This window comes from Carcharodon carcharias (assembly GCF_017639515.1).
Source record: "Carcharodon carcharias isolate sCarCar2 chromosome 39 unlocalized genomic scaffold, sCarCar2.pri SUPER_39_unloc_1, whole genome shotgun sequence".
Taxonomy (NCBI): Eukaryota; Metazoa; Chordata; class Chondrichthyes; order Lamniformes; family Lamnidae; genus Carcharodon; species Carcharodon carcharias.
This window is the reverse complement of record NW_024470814.1, coordinates 623,207-639,670: the sequence shown is the minus strand read 5'-3', so window position 1 is coordinate 639,670 and position 16,464 is coordinate 623,207. Positions and strand designations below refer to the sequence as shown.

General features: G+C 45.7%; 1 protein-coding gene and 1 long non-coding RNA gene across 2 annotated transcripts in view; one reads left to right on the top strand and one right to left on the bottom strand.

Moving 5' to 3' along the window:
- The first annotated feature begins 1,591 nt into the window (after positions 1 to 1,591).
- Positions 1,592 to 2,509, top strand: LOC121274863 (histone H2B-like). The gene has a single exon (XM_041182245.1). The coding sequence runs from the start codon at positions 1,607 to 1,609 to the stop codon at positions 2,018 to 2,020; it is 414 nt and encodes a 137-aa protein (XP_041038179.1). The 5' UTR covers positions 1,592 to 1,606; the 3' UTR covers positions 2,021 to 2,509.
- Positions 2,510 to 7,951: 5,442 nt separating this feature from the next.
- LOC121274896 overlaps positions 7,952 to 16,464 on the bottom strand; it is a 32,593-nt gene continuing 24,080 nt past the window's right edge. The window contains exon 4 of the long non-coding RNA XR_005942314.1: positions 7,952 to 9,137. This is a non-coding gene — a long non-coding RNA (uncharacterized LOC121274896). The remainder of the gene's footprint in view (positions 9,138 to 16,464) is intronic.

The following is a 16,464-nucleotide window of genomic DNA, read 5'->3' as shown; positions in this document are numbered from 1 at the left end:
AGATGACCAGAACTGCACACAGGACTCAAGTTGTGGCCTCACTCATGATTAATAAAGTTCCAGCCTAACCTCCCTGTTTATACTCATACCTCACCATATAGAGGAACGGGTTCTATCTGCCGCCTTAAACCATTTATCGACCTGTCCTGCTACCTTCAGGAACCAGTGGGCATCCTCTGCACTGTCCCTCAATTCCCCTACACCTCCCAGTGTTCTCCCATGAATTGTGTATTCCTTTGCCTTGCTTGATCACCCAAAATGCATCACCTCACAATTCCCCGGGCTGAATTCTGTCATGAAGTGATATTAATGTCTGTAATGTTATTGGAATGTATTTTTAAATTGGAATTGTACCTCTGCCTACGTGTGTGCCTCTGTGTGGTTTACTTGGATTAAAGTCCTGGTGCTTGGTTGTATAGTAATTTTGAGATGCGAATTAGATAAACGTAAGGAAGTTACAAGGTAAGATGCAATTTGCATTTGTTGAATAAACCATTCAAAAGAATGGATGAAATCTTGCTGGGAGATGCCAAGCAATGTGTTTATATTACTAATAAAATTGATGGACCAAGAGGATTATTGTTAGGAGAGATACATTTTTTTTAAGTTAGTAATACAATGGAAAACGTACATTCAAGGGGGAAGTTAGATACCAACAGAAAGGGGTTTGTGTGTGTAGGTCAGATGCATTTAAGATCTAACCAGCCTGTCAACCCACAACTGTGTCTGCAAAGAACCAAATTGAAATGTACCTCGTTTCGAATTCGTAAGGTCGAATGTGCTTTGTCTGGTGTCTGTTTAAAGCCCATGGGTTACTGTTGCCTTGATGAAGATTTGCCTAGGAGTAATTAATTCGGGGATTTGTCTAAAAGTTGCTAAGGTAGTAAGTTGTAGACATGTGTATGTGTTCAATTTGTCGTTTTTTATGTTCAATTTAGTTTTATACAAAAACCCTTTGAGGCTTGGTGGTCTTATTCCTGAATTCAGAGCTGCATCACAAACATACTCATTGAATATAAAGGTTATGACAGTTGTTCAAGTTTCCCTCGGGGATTTAAACAGCCTTTACCAACTGTTGTGTCATAACAATTCCTATTGCCACTTTCTTGCCCAAAGGAGCAGTCCATTGATATCTTCCTGCATTCTCCAAATCAAGCAGGCGACCATTTTATTTGTATCCACCTATGTCGGTAGGTGCAAGTGCAGCGTAAACCCATCTCTCCCGTTCAGGAACTGTTATGTACATATTAAACACTCAGTCTCTCTTGTATCGAAAACTAACAGGGAACTTAAATACACACTGGCTCATCTGCGCTGAGAGGAACATATTGAAAGCCGCACTCATATAAGAAGCTAACACAAACGGTGGGTAGGCCCCAGTCACATTCGGCTAAGAAACGTGCAGAGGAAAATCAGCATTCACAATCTAGTAAATCCGCCAATTATATGCCAGAATTTGACAGGTACAGAGACAATTACCAACCAGAAATATGCATAGTATCAGAAATTGACAATCGTAAAACAGCCAATCAGGAGACATACTTTCAACGATCCTTCATTAGCATAGGCGTCAGACCTTGTCTATAAAAGGAGCTTCCCGAGGGCGATGTTGCTAATTGTGCGTCTAAGGCTAAGTGGCGCCATGGTAGAAGAGAAAAAATCAGGAGCGGCCAAGAAGGGGTCCAAAAAAATCGTCAAAAAAACACCACCCAAGGGCGGCAAGAAGAGAAAGCGGTCCAGAAAGGAGAGTTACTCCATCTACATCTACAAGGTGATGAAGCAGGTCCACCCGGACACCGGCATCTCCTCCAAGGCCATGAGCATCATGAACTCGTTCGTCAACGACATCTTCGAGCGCATCGCCGGCGAGGCTTCCCGCCTGGCCCACTACAACAAGCGGCAGACCATCAGCTCCCGGGAGATCCAGACCGCCGTGCGCCTGCTGCTGCCCGGGGAACTGGCCAAGCACGCCGTGTCGGAGGGCACCAAGGCGGTGACAAAGTACACCAGCTCCAAGTGAAACGCCACAATGCACTGAACAAAAGAACTCCAAACACAAAGGCTCTTCTAAGAGCCACCCAAAACCTCACTGAAAGAGCAAAGCCATGAGCCTGGGGTTATTTAATAATCCTTATTTAACGTGTGCATTTTTCTATTTCCATTTGGGCTTTGTTACTCTTGTGTGTTTCAATGATTAATGCGAACATTGTTTCTCATTCCTTAACGCCTTATCAATTAATGTCAATTTTGATCTTTTTTTAAAATTAACACTCCGCCATTTTCTTTCACGTTATTTGGACAATATGTCCTGCTAAATGTTTTATACACCCATTTCATGTCTGTTATCCTCCTTTAGTGAGCGAGCTTATGTAAAAACATGTCATCCAGTCTCAATTTTCGACAATTTATAACGAAAATCTGTCCTTTGGTTGGACATGCCGGAATAAGTACTCACTCCACAACTCCGCGATGTGTCATCGATGTTGCAATAAAAAAAAATGATCAGAAATGTGTCGGGTTATTGCGTGCTGCGAATGGGAATTTCAGCCTATTTCAAACTGAACAGAGAAATCCGATTTTGAAGGTGGAGCTTGTGACGAAATGGTCAATAACATGAAATATTTATGTATAAAACACGTTTGTCGGAAGATAAGTGTTACCTACTGATGCGATATTCCACATTAGCGCCTTTGATTGTTTTACAAAAAAAAATATGGGCGGGCTTTTCAAATTTGAGAAAAGATAGCGGTTTGGCGCCTGACAACTTGGTGCGCTTATTTTTCGTCCACTCACCTTGACCTTGACCTTGACAGCTTCACCAATGCAGCCATCTGATTGGCTGGTTCGTGTTCCCAATGCGACCCGAGTGTCCAATCACAAGTGCCCCACACTAACATTCCTTCCCAACGTTTCCCAGGGGGCAAAATTGGGCGGAATTTCACCATTCTTTAAACTGATAACTCAAAGGTTCTTCTAAAAGCCACACATTTTATCTGTGAAAGGGTGACTTATAATCTGAGAGGGGCTAATAGAAACTAAGAGCAGGAGTAGGTCATTCGGCCCTGCCAGCCAGCTCCGCCATTCATTATGATCATGGCTGATCATCTGCTCCCGCTTTCTCCCCATACCCCTTGATCCCTTGTGCCCCAAGAGCTTGATCGAGCTCCTCCTTGAAAACATACAATGTTTTGGCCTCAATTACTTTGTGGTAGCGAATTCCACAGGCTTCATACTAAATTTGATAATAACAGCATTGATTTGTGTTTTTGCATTCAGAGGCGTGCCTTTTAGCCAGCGAATTCATGTCCGCGGCTCCCCAAATGTACTGCATTTGATTATAACTGCCATTAGAATAGGACATTTAAAATAACTGCACCATGAACCGTTCTATGACCATCCCAGTGTTGATGACATAAGCTGCATCCAATGATGTGTCTTCTCTAATTGATATATGACTGCACCGGTTGAAGAAGGCAGCTCACCATCACCTTCTCAAGGGCACTTGAGGGATGGGAAATAATCGTTGGCCAAGCCAACAAGGACAAGGGCAGCAGACAGATGGGAACACCACACATGGAAGTTCCCCTACAAATCAATCACCACGCTGAATTGGAAATACATTGGACGTTCCTTCACTGTTGCAGGATCAAAATCAAGTAACTCCCTCCCTACCAGCACAGGGTCAAAATCCTGCAACCCTCTCCCCAACAACTGTGGGTGTACCTACACCACAGTGACAAAATCCTGGAACTCCCTCCCTAAGAGCACTGTGGGTGTACCTACTCCAGAGGGCCAACATCCAGGAACTCCCACCCTAACAGCATTGTGGGTGTACCTACTCCAGAGGGGCAAAATGCAGGAACTTCCTCCCTCACAGCACTGTGGGTGTACCTACTCCACAGGGAAAAAATCGTGGAACTTCCTCTTAACAGCACTGTGGGTGTACCTACACCACAGGGACAAAATCCTGGAACTCCAGCCTTACCAGCACTGTGGGTGTATCATTCCACAGGGACAAAAAATTTTAACTTACACCCTAACTGCACTGTGGATGTACCTACTTCACAGCGACAAATTCCTGGAACTCCCTCCCGAACAGCACTGTGGGTGTACCTGCACCACAGGGACAAAATACTGGCACTCCCTTCCTCACAGCACTGTGGGTGTACCTACCACACAATGACAAAATTCTGGAACTCCCTCCCTTACAGCAGTGTGGGTGTACCTACACCACAGGGACATATTCCCAGAACTACCTCCCTAACAGCATTGTGGGTGCACCTACACCACAGGAACAAAATTGTGGAAATCCCTCCTTAACAGCACTATGGGTGTATCTACACCACAGGGACAAGATCCAGCAAACAAGCTCCCTAACAACAAAAACCTGGAATTCCCTCCCAAACAGCAAAATCCTGTAACTCACACCCTAAAACCACTGTGGGTGTACCTACTCCACATGGACAAATTACTGGAACTGCCTCCCTAACAGCACTATGGATGTACCTGCTCCACAGGGACAAAATCCTGGAACTCACTCCCTAACAGCACTGTGGGTGTAATCTACTCCTGATGGGCAAAATCCTGGAAATCCCTCCCTAACAGCACTGTGGGTGTACCTACACCACAGGGAACAATTTCTGGAACTCCTTCCCTAACAGCACTGAGTGTACCTACACCACAGGGACAAAATCCAGGAACTCCCTCCCTATCAGCATGATGGGTGTATCTACACCACAGGGATAAAATTGTGGAACTCCCTCCCTAACAGCACTGTGGGTGTACCTACACCACAGGGAGAAAATCCTGGCACTCCCTCCCTAACAGCACTGCGGGTGTAACCTACACCTGATGGACAAAATCCTGGATCTCTCTCCCTAACAGCACTGTGGGTGTACCTACACCACAGGGACAAAATCCTGGAACTCCCTCTCTAACAGCACTGTGGATGTACCTACACCACAGGGACAAAATCCTGGAACTCCCTCCCTAACAGCACTGTGGGTGTACCTACACCACAGGGACGAAATCCTGGAACTCCCTCCCTAACAGCACTGTGGGTGTACCTACACCACATGGACAAAATCCTGGAACTCCCTCCCTAACAGCACTATGGGTGTACCTACACCACAGGGACAAAATCCTGGAACTCCCTCCCTAACAGCACTGTGGGTGTACCTACACCACAGGGACAAAATCCTGGAACTCCCTCCCTAACAGCACTGTGCATGCACCTACACCACAGGGAATGCTGCGGTTCAAGAAGGCAGGTCATCACCACCTTCTCAAGGGGCAACTAGGGATGGGAAATAAATGTTGGACCCAGACAGCGATGCCAACATTCCATAAATGATTTAAAAAAAAAACTATTAACGAATAATAAAGCAAAACATCGCCGCCTCCAAATTACCGATTCCCATCAGACGATACCTTATTTCTCCTTCAAGGTGTGAGAATTGAGCGGGTAGTAAGCACGCAGTGCAATTATGGCATGTTTTGTGTTCAGGATTCGAGATCACAGCTCTTTCGTTGGCCTATTAAGTGGCCCTTAAAAGGGCCATTGATGCATTTTCGGTTGAGGTCCAGCAGACGAGACGCTGTGATTGGATGCCTCCCTTTCCCTCAGTCAAGTTTGAGATGAGATTTCAGGGAGCGGATTCCCAATTGGCTGAGCTGAAATTGCAAATCGTCACTTTCACAAAGTCCGCCAATTTCACCGTCGCTTGGGTAGAGTGAAAAAAAAAACAATTTGCCGGAAGCAATGATAAGGGCAAATTTCATCCTCCATTGCCTAATTTTTCGTCCATCTCCATTTTGCATCTCGGTTTTGATTCCGGGATCATCCTGATTTCACAGAATCTTCCAGCACATCCTGTTCCCAATGTCCCATTAATCAAGTCCCAAGAACCAAAGAGGCCTACACTCCTGTATGGAGACATTCAGCTCTTCTTTGCCCCCTAATGGCAAATTGTGTCAGCATTTACCTAGTCCATATTTCCACCTTAGTGTACCCTGTACGTTCCTAACCTTTCGTGTGTGTTTGGTACTAATTTTGGTAATTTCAATCGACTTCCAACATCTTCTCAAATGCAGAATTCCTTATTGTGACATCTGAGGGTGAAAATTCTCTTTCTCACCTCTATATCTGGTTTGGAATCCAGGACCTCTGGTTGGACCCAATCGCCGGATAATATTGTGTCCCTCCTATTTACGTTATCAAAATCTATCACCCTGAAAACCTACATGAAGTAACCCCTTGACCTGTTTTGTTCTAAGGAGAACACCCGGAACTCTCCTCCTAACTCTCACACATCATCCCTGTTAATATCCTCATTCTAAGGACTCTATACCATCCCTGACTTGGAATCCTCAGAATTATACAAAATGCTCCTGATAAGGCTTACCCGGTGATTTATAAAGTTCCAATATCTCTGGCAATTGGAATATAGTGTGGATAAGTGTGATGTTATCCACTTTTGGTAGGGAAGACAGAAAGGCAGGGTATTTCTTAAACGGTGATGGGTTCAGAAGTGTTGATGTCTAAAGGCATCTGGGTGTCTTTGTTCATGAATCAGTAAACGTTAACACGCAGTGGCAGCAAGCAATAAAGATAGCATATGGCATGTTGGTCTTCATCACAAAGGGATTTGAGAACAGGAGTAAAGATGTATTCCTGCAATTGTAAACAGCCTTGGTGAAATTGCACCTGGAGTACTGTTTGTAGTACTGCTTGGTCTCCTTATCTAAGGAAGGATGTACTGGCCATAGAGGGAGTGCAACAGAAGTTCACCAGGCTAAACCCTGGGATGTCAGGATTGTCTTATGAGGAGAGATTGAGGAAACTGGTATTTTCTTTTCTTGAGTTTCAAAGAATGAGAAGTGATTTCATTGAAAACTTACAACATTCATAAATGGTTCGATACTCAGCACTGCAGCTGGTGTGATTTAAATTCAGTGAATATGGGATTATAAAGCTCATCTCAGCAGTGGAGACAAGCTTTATAATACTCAAAAAACCATCTTGTTCACTAATATCCTAAGTCTCTATCTAACAATTCCAAATGAAGTTCACAATCTGTGCTTTATCGTATCCATGTCAGTCTATCATACCTTATGCTCCAGGGACTGATTACATACCAAAATAGTCGCTTTGAAGTACCTTGAGTATTGCTGCAAAAAAAAAACATATTATCAAAGCTTTTCATCTTGCACTCAGTGTCCCACCATATTAATTTAATTTAAATGCCAATGTCAAGGGAAGCAACAACTTTCTACTGGATGAGGAGAGAGTGCTGATTGGTTGACAGGTGGACTCTGATTGGTAGAGGTGTTACCATGGTGAACTAAACATATTGTGTCTGCTTCAGCTAAACATAATGAGTGATAGCCATTCACTAGTGCATTCCTCAAGGCAATGCCTTGGACAATCAGAGTCAAGCTGTTGCCTGTTTGAAATTTCGAACAATGCTTGGCAGGGGCAGTTAACTATCAGTCAACATTAACTGGTGCATTCCCAATGGAAACACCTCTAACCTGTCAGAGTCCACTTGCCAACCAATCAGCATTCTCTTACAGTATAAAGTTGTTACTTCAGCTGAGATTGGTATTCTTCTAATTGTCCTGATGAGTGCAACATGAAAATTTTGACACAATGTTTTTTTTTTTCAACAATGCTCAAGGTTATATATTTGCAAAGTGTCTGGTATTGCACATGAGTTTGAGATTTGTACTGCAGCTCTGATTCTTTTTCTCAGTATGCAATTTCGGAATTAATTTTGTACCTGTCAGTCTCTTTTATGTCGTGCCCTGGATCCAAAGTGAATCAGTTTGGCTTTTATTCTTGTTCTATCACTCTTAGGGTCTTCTAAGTCAGTTGGAGACTTGTTCTGTATCAGTCATTTATGGTACAGATTGTGAGAGAGTTATTATTTATTTGTCAGCCATGGTGCTATATATATTCTATATTATATGAATATTGTATTGTATAGAGCAGTAGTGTGGGAGTTTGTTCCTGAATTGTAAATTTGTCATTCTCTGGCATAGTGTTTGAGTGTATAAATTATTCAGATTCCATGATTCTCTCATACTGTATGTGAGGGTGAAATTTATTCTGTATCTTTCAGTATCTTCTACAGTTTTTAAGTGTGATATGTGCTTTTACATTTTTTAAAATTATTACTTTGCCTTTTTCTGAGATTAATAGCTATAATTTCAGTCTGTGGTACTTCATGTAAGTCCCAAATTCATTTCAAATCTTTCAATTTTCTGAATGTGGACTTCAGTCTGTGTGTGTTTGCGGCAATCTATTCTCTATCTCTCAGTTTCTGCAATCTTATGCAACTTTAAAATGCATTCCTTGCTATGCAAATTTTTGACACTCTATGTATCCAAGAGATAACGTCTGGATCAGTCAGTAAATATGTATTTGCAATGAGATTTAAAACTCAGTGTTTTTGGACGTGTGTGCATGAGGGTTTCATTTTGTGTCTGGTATTATATTTAATTGATTAATTCCCAATCCATCATTCATTGTTTCTGAGTGTAAGAACATTTCCCTGTCGCTCAGTGCCTCACATTGTCATAAGAGTGTGGCATTCCCTACATTGTATGACTATAATGCTGGGATGACATGTTATTGGAAGATGAATTATATCATTGCCACACTTTAGGACTCTACTACATTGGTCAGCATGACAGTTGGGATGTTTTTCTTCCTCCTCCGCTTCATGTTGTATATTTTTTATCCCCCAGAATGTTTGTATCGGTCTCAGGAGGAGTGATGGTTTTACCCATTTCGTCTGATTGCCTGGTCTCCTATCTTCGTTGTTGGTGTTGATCTCTTGTATACACCCACCAGTGTGGGTACTATCTGTTATTATACGGATGTAAGGCAGAGAAATGGATCAATCTGTCAGTGCATAATCAGCATATGATTGTATTGTTCCATGCAAACTGTGAGATTTATAACACATCCCTACAGGGTTGGACTGCCCATGATAGCAGAAGTGATGCCAGTTCTGTGTTTGTCAGCCTTGTGATTTACAATGTACCTACTGTGTGTGAGGAGCAGCCTGAAATCTAACCTTGTGTCTTGATATGAAGGCATATCCAATATATTCTCCTAGGAATTTCTTGCTCTGAAAATAATACAAAAATGAAGAAAAAAGCGTTTGTTATAATTTATGTACAGGTATGGATTGGAATATATTTATAAAAGTACAATGAGTGAACATGTCCACATATTGTTTAATGCCTGGACTGATGCAAGGGAGGTGAAAAGATTGTAATTGTCCACCCAACCTGCAGGGAGGAAGGATTAGGTTTTTGTAAGCTATCAGCACCCAGGCACAGCTCAAGCTCTGACCTCATCCTTGACTGGGACTGTCTGAGGGAGGAGTAAAATTGTCAGTGTCATGGGTGCAATCCACCATTGCTGTGTGGCTACCTACAAAATTAAGCATAATCTCCTACAAGCAATGAGCAACCAGGATGAACGACCAACTCTGTTAGAACTGAAGATAAAGCTAGTGTGATTAACCAAGTAGAAAAACTAAATAAATAAAACAGCGCTGATCTATGGAGGGGTCACCAAGGATGTGATTCTGGAGAATCCAATTCACAGGAAGGTTGAAAGATGACCTTCCATACCTCTCTACAGCTGCATGCAATAACAAATCTTCATGAAAAGCTCTCTGGTTCCTCCCAGTCAGCTACTGGTTGAATTGTTCACCGCCCAGTAACAACAAATACAATGAGACTGAAATATGAACAGAAAGTGCTGGTAAACCTCAGCTGGTCTGGCAGCATCTGTGCAGAGAGAAGCACAGTTTAACATCTCGAGTCCAATATGACCCTTCTTTGGAGAGAGTAAAACTGAATGATGAACAGTGGCTAATATTTAGGGGAGGGGGGAGAAAGCAAACAGCAAGGATTCAAAAATGGGAAAGCTCCCTCTTCCCCATCCCCAACATCATATCGTGCACACACACACACACAAATACACCCACACCGATACACCCACATGACACAACTGACAGGCCAAGACTATCACCAACAAGATAGAATCTAACCATCACCCCATGACATTCAATGGCATTACCATCGCTGATTCCGCCACTATCAAAATTCTGTGTGACCGTTGGCCAGAAACTGAATTGGGCTAGCCTTATAAACATTATTGCTACAAGAGCAGATCAGAGGCTGGGAATCCTGTGGCGAGTAACTCAGCTCCTGACTCCCCAAAGCCTGTCCACCATCTACAAGGCACAGGTCAGGAGTGTGATGGAATACTCTCCACTTGCCTGGATGAGTATAGCTCCCACAACACTCAAGAAGCTCGACACCGTCCAATGAGAAACAGCCCACTTGATTGCCACCCCATCCGCAAACGTTCAACCCCTCCATCACCAAATGCAGTGACAGAAGTGTGCACCATCTACAAAATGCACTGCAGGAAGTAACCAACGCTCCATACATAGCACCTTCCAAACCCATGACCACTACCATCTAGCAGGGCAAGGGCAGCAGACACTTGGGAGCAGGAAGTTCCGCTCCAAGCCACTCACCATCCTGACTTGGAAATATATCACCATTCCTTCACTGTCGCTGGGTCAAAATCCTGGAACTCCCTCCCTAACAGCGCTGTGGATGTACCTACATCACAGGGACAAAATTCTGGAACTCCCTCCCTAAGAGCACTGTGGGTGTACCTACACCACAGGTACAAAATCCTGGAACTCCCTCCCTAACAGCGCTGTGGGTGTACCTACACCACAGGGACAAAATCCTGGAACTCCCTTCCTAACAGCAGTGTGGGTTTACCTTCACCACAGGGACAAAATCCTGGAACTCCTTCGCTAACAGCACTGTGGGTGTACCTACACCACAGGGACTGCAGCGGTTCAAGAAGGCAGCTCACCCACCATCTTCTCAAGGGGCAATTAGGAATGGGCAGTAAAAGCTTGCCGAGCCATCAGCACTCACATCCCATGAGTAACGAAACGCACACACACAAATATATACACGCACACTCGCATACAAATGCGCGCACACACACAAATACACAGGCACGTAAAAAATAAAAAGCTCACGCAGATACTCGCACTAATACTCATACACGCACTAATTCTTCAGAAATGCACACACACACCTATGGACTCACAAATACACATTCACCAACACAGACATCGACAAATATACACCCACTCGCAAAAACACACTCTCACAGCCTGAGAATGGCCTTTACCCTCTCCCCTCAGCCCTTCTCGCGGAAGCAGTTCATCCTCCGCTCCGCTTCGAGGCAGGCTGCAACTTGTCCAGCTTTCCATCGGCTCAAAGCCCACAATTGAAGTGCTAGCGTCAGGGGACTGCCGCCTGCAGCTTCACTCGGGCCCTTGATATACATCTCCCCGACGGGCTCAACAGGTTTTATTCCGCACAAAGGGCACTCCTGGGGGTGGGGGGGTAGAGGGAGTAGGTAAGGGGAGGAAGGAGGGGGTGGAGGGGAGGAAGGAGTGGAGGGGAGGGAGGAGGGGGAGGACAGAGAGGGAGAGAGGGGGAGGGGAGGGGAGAGGGGGAGAGAAGGAGGGAGGAGAGAGGAGACGCAGGTAGGAGAGAGAGGACACGGAGGGAGGTGAGGGAGTAGGGCTGGAGGCAGAAGGAGGGAGGGAGGAGGGCCGGGGGCAGAGGGAGGGAGGAGGGCCGGGGGCAGAGGGAGGGAGGAAGGAGGAGGGCCAGGGGCAGAAGCAGGGAGGAGGGCCGGGGGCAGAAGCAGGGAGGAGGAGGAGGGCCGGGGGCAGAGGCAGGGAGGAAGGAGGAGGGCCGGGGGCAGAGGCAGGGAGGAAGGAGGAGGGCCGGGGGCAGAGGGAGGGAGGAGAGCCGGGGGCAGAGGGAGAGAGGAGGGCCAAGGCAGAGGGAGGGAGGAGAGCCGGGGGCAGAGGGAGGGAGGAGAGCCGGGGGCAGAGGGAGGGAGGGAGGAGAGCCGGGGGCAGAGGGAGGGAGGGAGGAGGGCCGGGGGCAGAGGGAGGGAGGAGGGAGGAGGGCCGGGGCAGAGGGAGGGAGGCAGTAGGGCTGAGGGCAGAGGGAGGGAGGAGGGTTGGGGGCAGAGTGCGGGAGGGAGGGAGGGAGGGCCGAGGTGGAGGGAGGGAGGGAGGTGGGCTGCGGGTGGAGGGAGCAGGTCCAGGGGCAGAGAGAGGGGGTAGGGAGGAGGGAGAAGGGCTGGGGCAGAGGGAGGGAAGAGGGCCAGGGGGAGGGAGGGAGGCAGGCCAGGGGGGTGACAGGGAGGAGGGCCGGTGGGTGGGAGGGATGAGGGCGCAGGGAGGTAGGGATGGAAGAGGGCCAGGGTGGGAGTAGGCCCGGGGAGTTAGGGAGGAGGGCCGGGGTGGGGAGGGAGGAGGACAGGGGCACAAAGCAACCCACTTGATTGGCACCACTTCCTCAAATATTCACTCCCTCCACCACCGACGCACAGTAGCAGCAGTGTGTGTACCATCTACAAGATGCTCTGCAGCAACTCACCAAGGCTCCAAACATATCACCTTCCAAACCCATGACGACTACTATCTATAAGGATAAGGGCAGCTGATAGATGGGAACACCACACCTGGAAGTTCTGCTACAAGCCACTCACTATCCTGACTTGGAAATGTAATGGTTGTTCCTTCAATGTCACTGGGTATAAATCCTGGAACACCCTCTCTAACAGCACTGTGGGTGTACCTACACCACAGGGACTGCAGCAGTTTAAGAAGGCACCACCACCTTCTCAAGGAGCAATTAGGGATGGGCAAGAAAAGCTGGCCAAGCCAGCGACGCCCAATCCCATGAATGAATAAAGAAACGCACACAAGTATAGACACACACTAACTCTCAAAAACAACAATACACACTCCTGCAAACACACACTCCTTCACAGATACTCATGAAAAATCTCACACAGATACACACAAACAAACACACACACGTATACACTTACACAAATGCATATTCACACATGCAGACATCCACGGTTACACACACACACATCCAGAAATACACTCACACAAAAATATACCCACTAACAAAGCTCGAAAATGGCCTCTCCCCTCGCATTCATTCTTCCCTTATGTCTTTACCACAAATCAAATAAGACTTGGCATCCTTCAGTGCCTTTAACATTTAAAGCATCCCGAGGCACTTTAGGAAGGCGGTGTTTGCCTTCTATATTACTGAGATAAGTGTTTAGGTAATAATTGAATGTTTCACGGTATCGCTAATCATAGCTGTCTTTCAGAGATTTACAGAATCACACAGTCCATCGAGTCTGTACTGACACGTGAGAAAGACCTGACCTACCTACCTAATCCCATTTACCAGCACTTGGCCCCATAGCCTAGAATGTTATGATGTGCCAAGTGCTCATCCAGGTACTTTTTAAAGGATGTGAGGCAACCCGCCTCCATCACCCACCCAGGCAGCACATTCCAGACCGTCACCACCCTCTGGGTAGAAATGTTTTTCCTCACATTCCCCCTAAACCTCCTGCCCCCTCACCTTGAACGTATGTTCCCTTGTGACGGACCCTTAAGGAAGGGGAACAGCTGCTCCCTATCCACCCTGTCCATGCCCTCATAATCTTGTACACCTCGAGCAGGTAACCCGTCAGTCTTCTCTGCTCCAAGAAAAATAACCCAAGTCTATCCAACCTCTCTTCATAACTTAAATGTTTCATCCCAGGCAACATCCTGGTGAATCTCCTCTGCACCCCCTCCAGTGCAATCACATCCTTCCTATAATGTGGTGACCAGAACTGCACACAGTCCTCCAGCTGTGGCCTCACCAAGGTTCTATGCAACTCCAACATGACCTCCATACTTTTGTAATCTATGCCTCGATTGATAAAGGCAAGTGTCCCATATCATGTGTATCATTTTCACCATCCCACTAACATGCCTCTCCGCCTTCAGAGATCTATGGACACACTCGTCAAGGTCCCTTTGTTCCTCAGAACTTCCTAGTGTCATGCCATTCATTGAATACTTCCATGTCAAATTACTCCTTCCAAAATGTATCACCTCACACTTTTCAGGGTTAAATTCCATCTGCAAATTATCTGCCCGTTTGACCATCCCGTCTATATCTTCCTGCAGCCCAAGACACTCAACCTCACTGTTAACCACCCGGCCAATCTTTGTCTCATCCGCAAACTTACTAATCCTACCCCCACCTAGTCATCTACAGGCTTTCTGAACTATTTCTCATTTCCCAGCTGTGACAATGAGTTGCTGCTTTGGGAAAGCCATTTTTGTTTTCACATACATTAATTTGTGCATTTTCTTCTCGTTTCCCATTCCTTCTTTATCTCTTTAACCTGCCGCTACTTCTAGCTCTTTGGGAATGGAGTCTCTCAGATGTTTTGGTGAAAGCGAGGTTGGTCATTGTGTGTGACAGTGCCTCTGCCATTGCTTTACTGTGGACTAATGTGAGGTTGGTTCGGGTGTGGGGAATTGCCACTCCCTGATGCAGTAGGAGTTTTGTTTGTCCGCGCTAATCCCAAACATCTCGAGCAGGGCTCTGTGCTCGATGGGCTGTTCCTAGCAACACATACCGAGGTAAACATCAACTGTGTCTGGAGGACCATCAACTCATTGAATGTCTGCCCTAAACTTGTTGAATTTTCAGTGCAAAGAGATGTCCTCGACTTGGTGTTGCAGACTGAAGCATTCCAAGGTTCAGAACTGCATGCTGAGCGATGCACTAAAGCTTGGGGTAGTGACAGAGGAACAATGGGGAGAGGCCACCGTTTAAGATCTTTCAGCCATACTGCACCAACTTGCTGGAGACTGTGTGGAACAGAGAATGCCTGATATTTAATGTACATTGCGAATATGAAATTAATTGAAATTGTATCGAGACACCTCAGAGAGGAACATGCTCTACAAAGTTGCTTTCAATTGCACATTTCAGAACTTCCAATTTGAAAACAGCCCCAGGTTGTATGTTGTGTTTTTTTTTTATTCATTCATGGGATGTGGGCTACGCTGGCTGGGCCAGTGTGTATTGGCTATGAGAAGGTGGTAGTCGCGCATGAGTAGGTAGTAGTGACAAGTGCCATTTCAGAGGCTGGAGTCATGTGTAGCCCAGAGCAGGTAAGGACAGCAAGTTTCCTTCCCTAAAGGGCATGAGTGAAGCAGACGAGTTTTTACAACAATCAACATCTGTTTCATGAAACAGTTCTAGATTCTTATTGGATTCAAATCCCATTGTCTGCGGTTTTCAAACCCAGGTCCCCAGAGCATTACCCTGGGTCTCGGGGTTACTAGTCCAGCAACAGCACCAATACACCATCGCCTCCCCATTAAATGAAGAGGGGCTGTGTTACAATTGCATTGAGACATCTAAAAGTGGAACATGCTGTCTGGAGACACAGAAACATAGGAACTAGGAAAATGAGTAGGCCATTCGGCCCTTTGATCCTGCTCCGCCATTCATTATGATCATGGTTGATCATCCATATCAATATCCTGCTCCCACTTTCTCCGCATTCCTTTGATCCCTTTCACTCCAAGAGCTATACCTAACCTCTTCTTGAAAACATACAATGTTTTTGTCTCAACTACTTTCTGTGGTAGCGAATTCCATAGGCTCAACACTGTCTGGGTGAAGAAATTTCTCCTCATCTCAGTCCTAAATGGTCCACCCCATATCCTCAGACTGTGACCCCCGGTTCTGGACTCCTCCACCATTGGGAACAGCCATCCTACATCTACCCTGTCTAGTCCTGTTAGAATTTTATTGGTTTCTATGAGAACCCACTCATTATTATGAACTCCAGCGAATATAATCCTAATCAACTCAATCTCTCCTCATATGTCAGTCCCGCCATCCCAGGAATCGGTTGGGTAAACCGTTGCTGCACTTCCTCTATAACAAGTACATCCTTCCTTAAATAAGGAGACCAAAACTGCACACAATATTCCAGGTGTGGTCTCACCAAGGCCCTGTATAATTGCAGCAAGACATCCCTGTTCCTGTACTCGAATCCTCTGACTGTGAAGACCAACACACCATTTGCCTTCTTTACCACCTGCTGCACCTGCTTGCTTACCTTCAGCGACTGGTGTACAAGTACACCCAGGTCTCATTGCGCATTCCCCTCTCTCAATTTATAGCCATTCAGATAATAAACTGCCTTCCTGAGAGACAATTTGCATATCCTGTAATTGTCAAGTTGGAAAGTTTTGGAATGAACTTTTACAATTGGTATTAATAAAGTATAGTTTGGGGGAAAAATTCTGACACTTTTTCGTACTGTGTGCCTTTATGGGTTTTACTTATGGCTAAAGTATGTATAATGAAGCTGTTGCTTTCTGGTGTGTTGTCACATTGTTGATTTCACAGGTGAGTGCAGAAGCAACATTGTCTCTGTCTCTCTCTGCTAAAGTGTGAGTATGGGATTAAGATGACAGTAGCAGTGAAACTCCAACT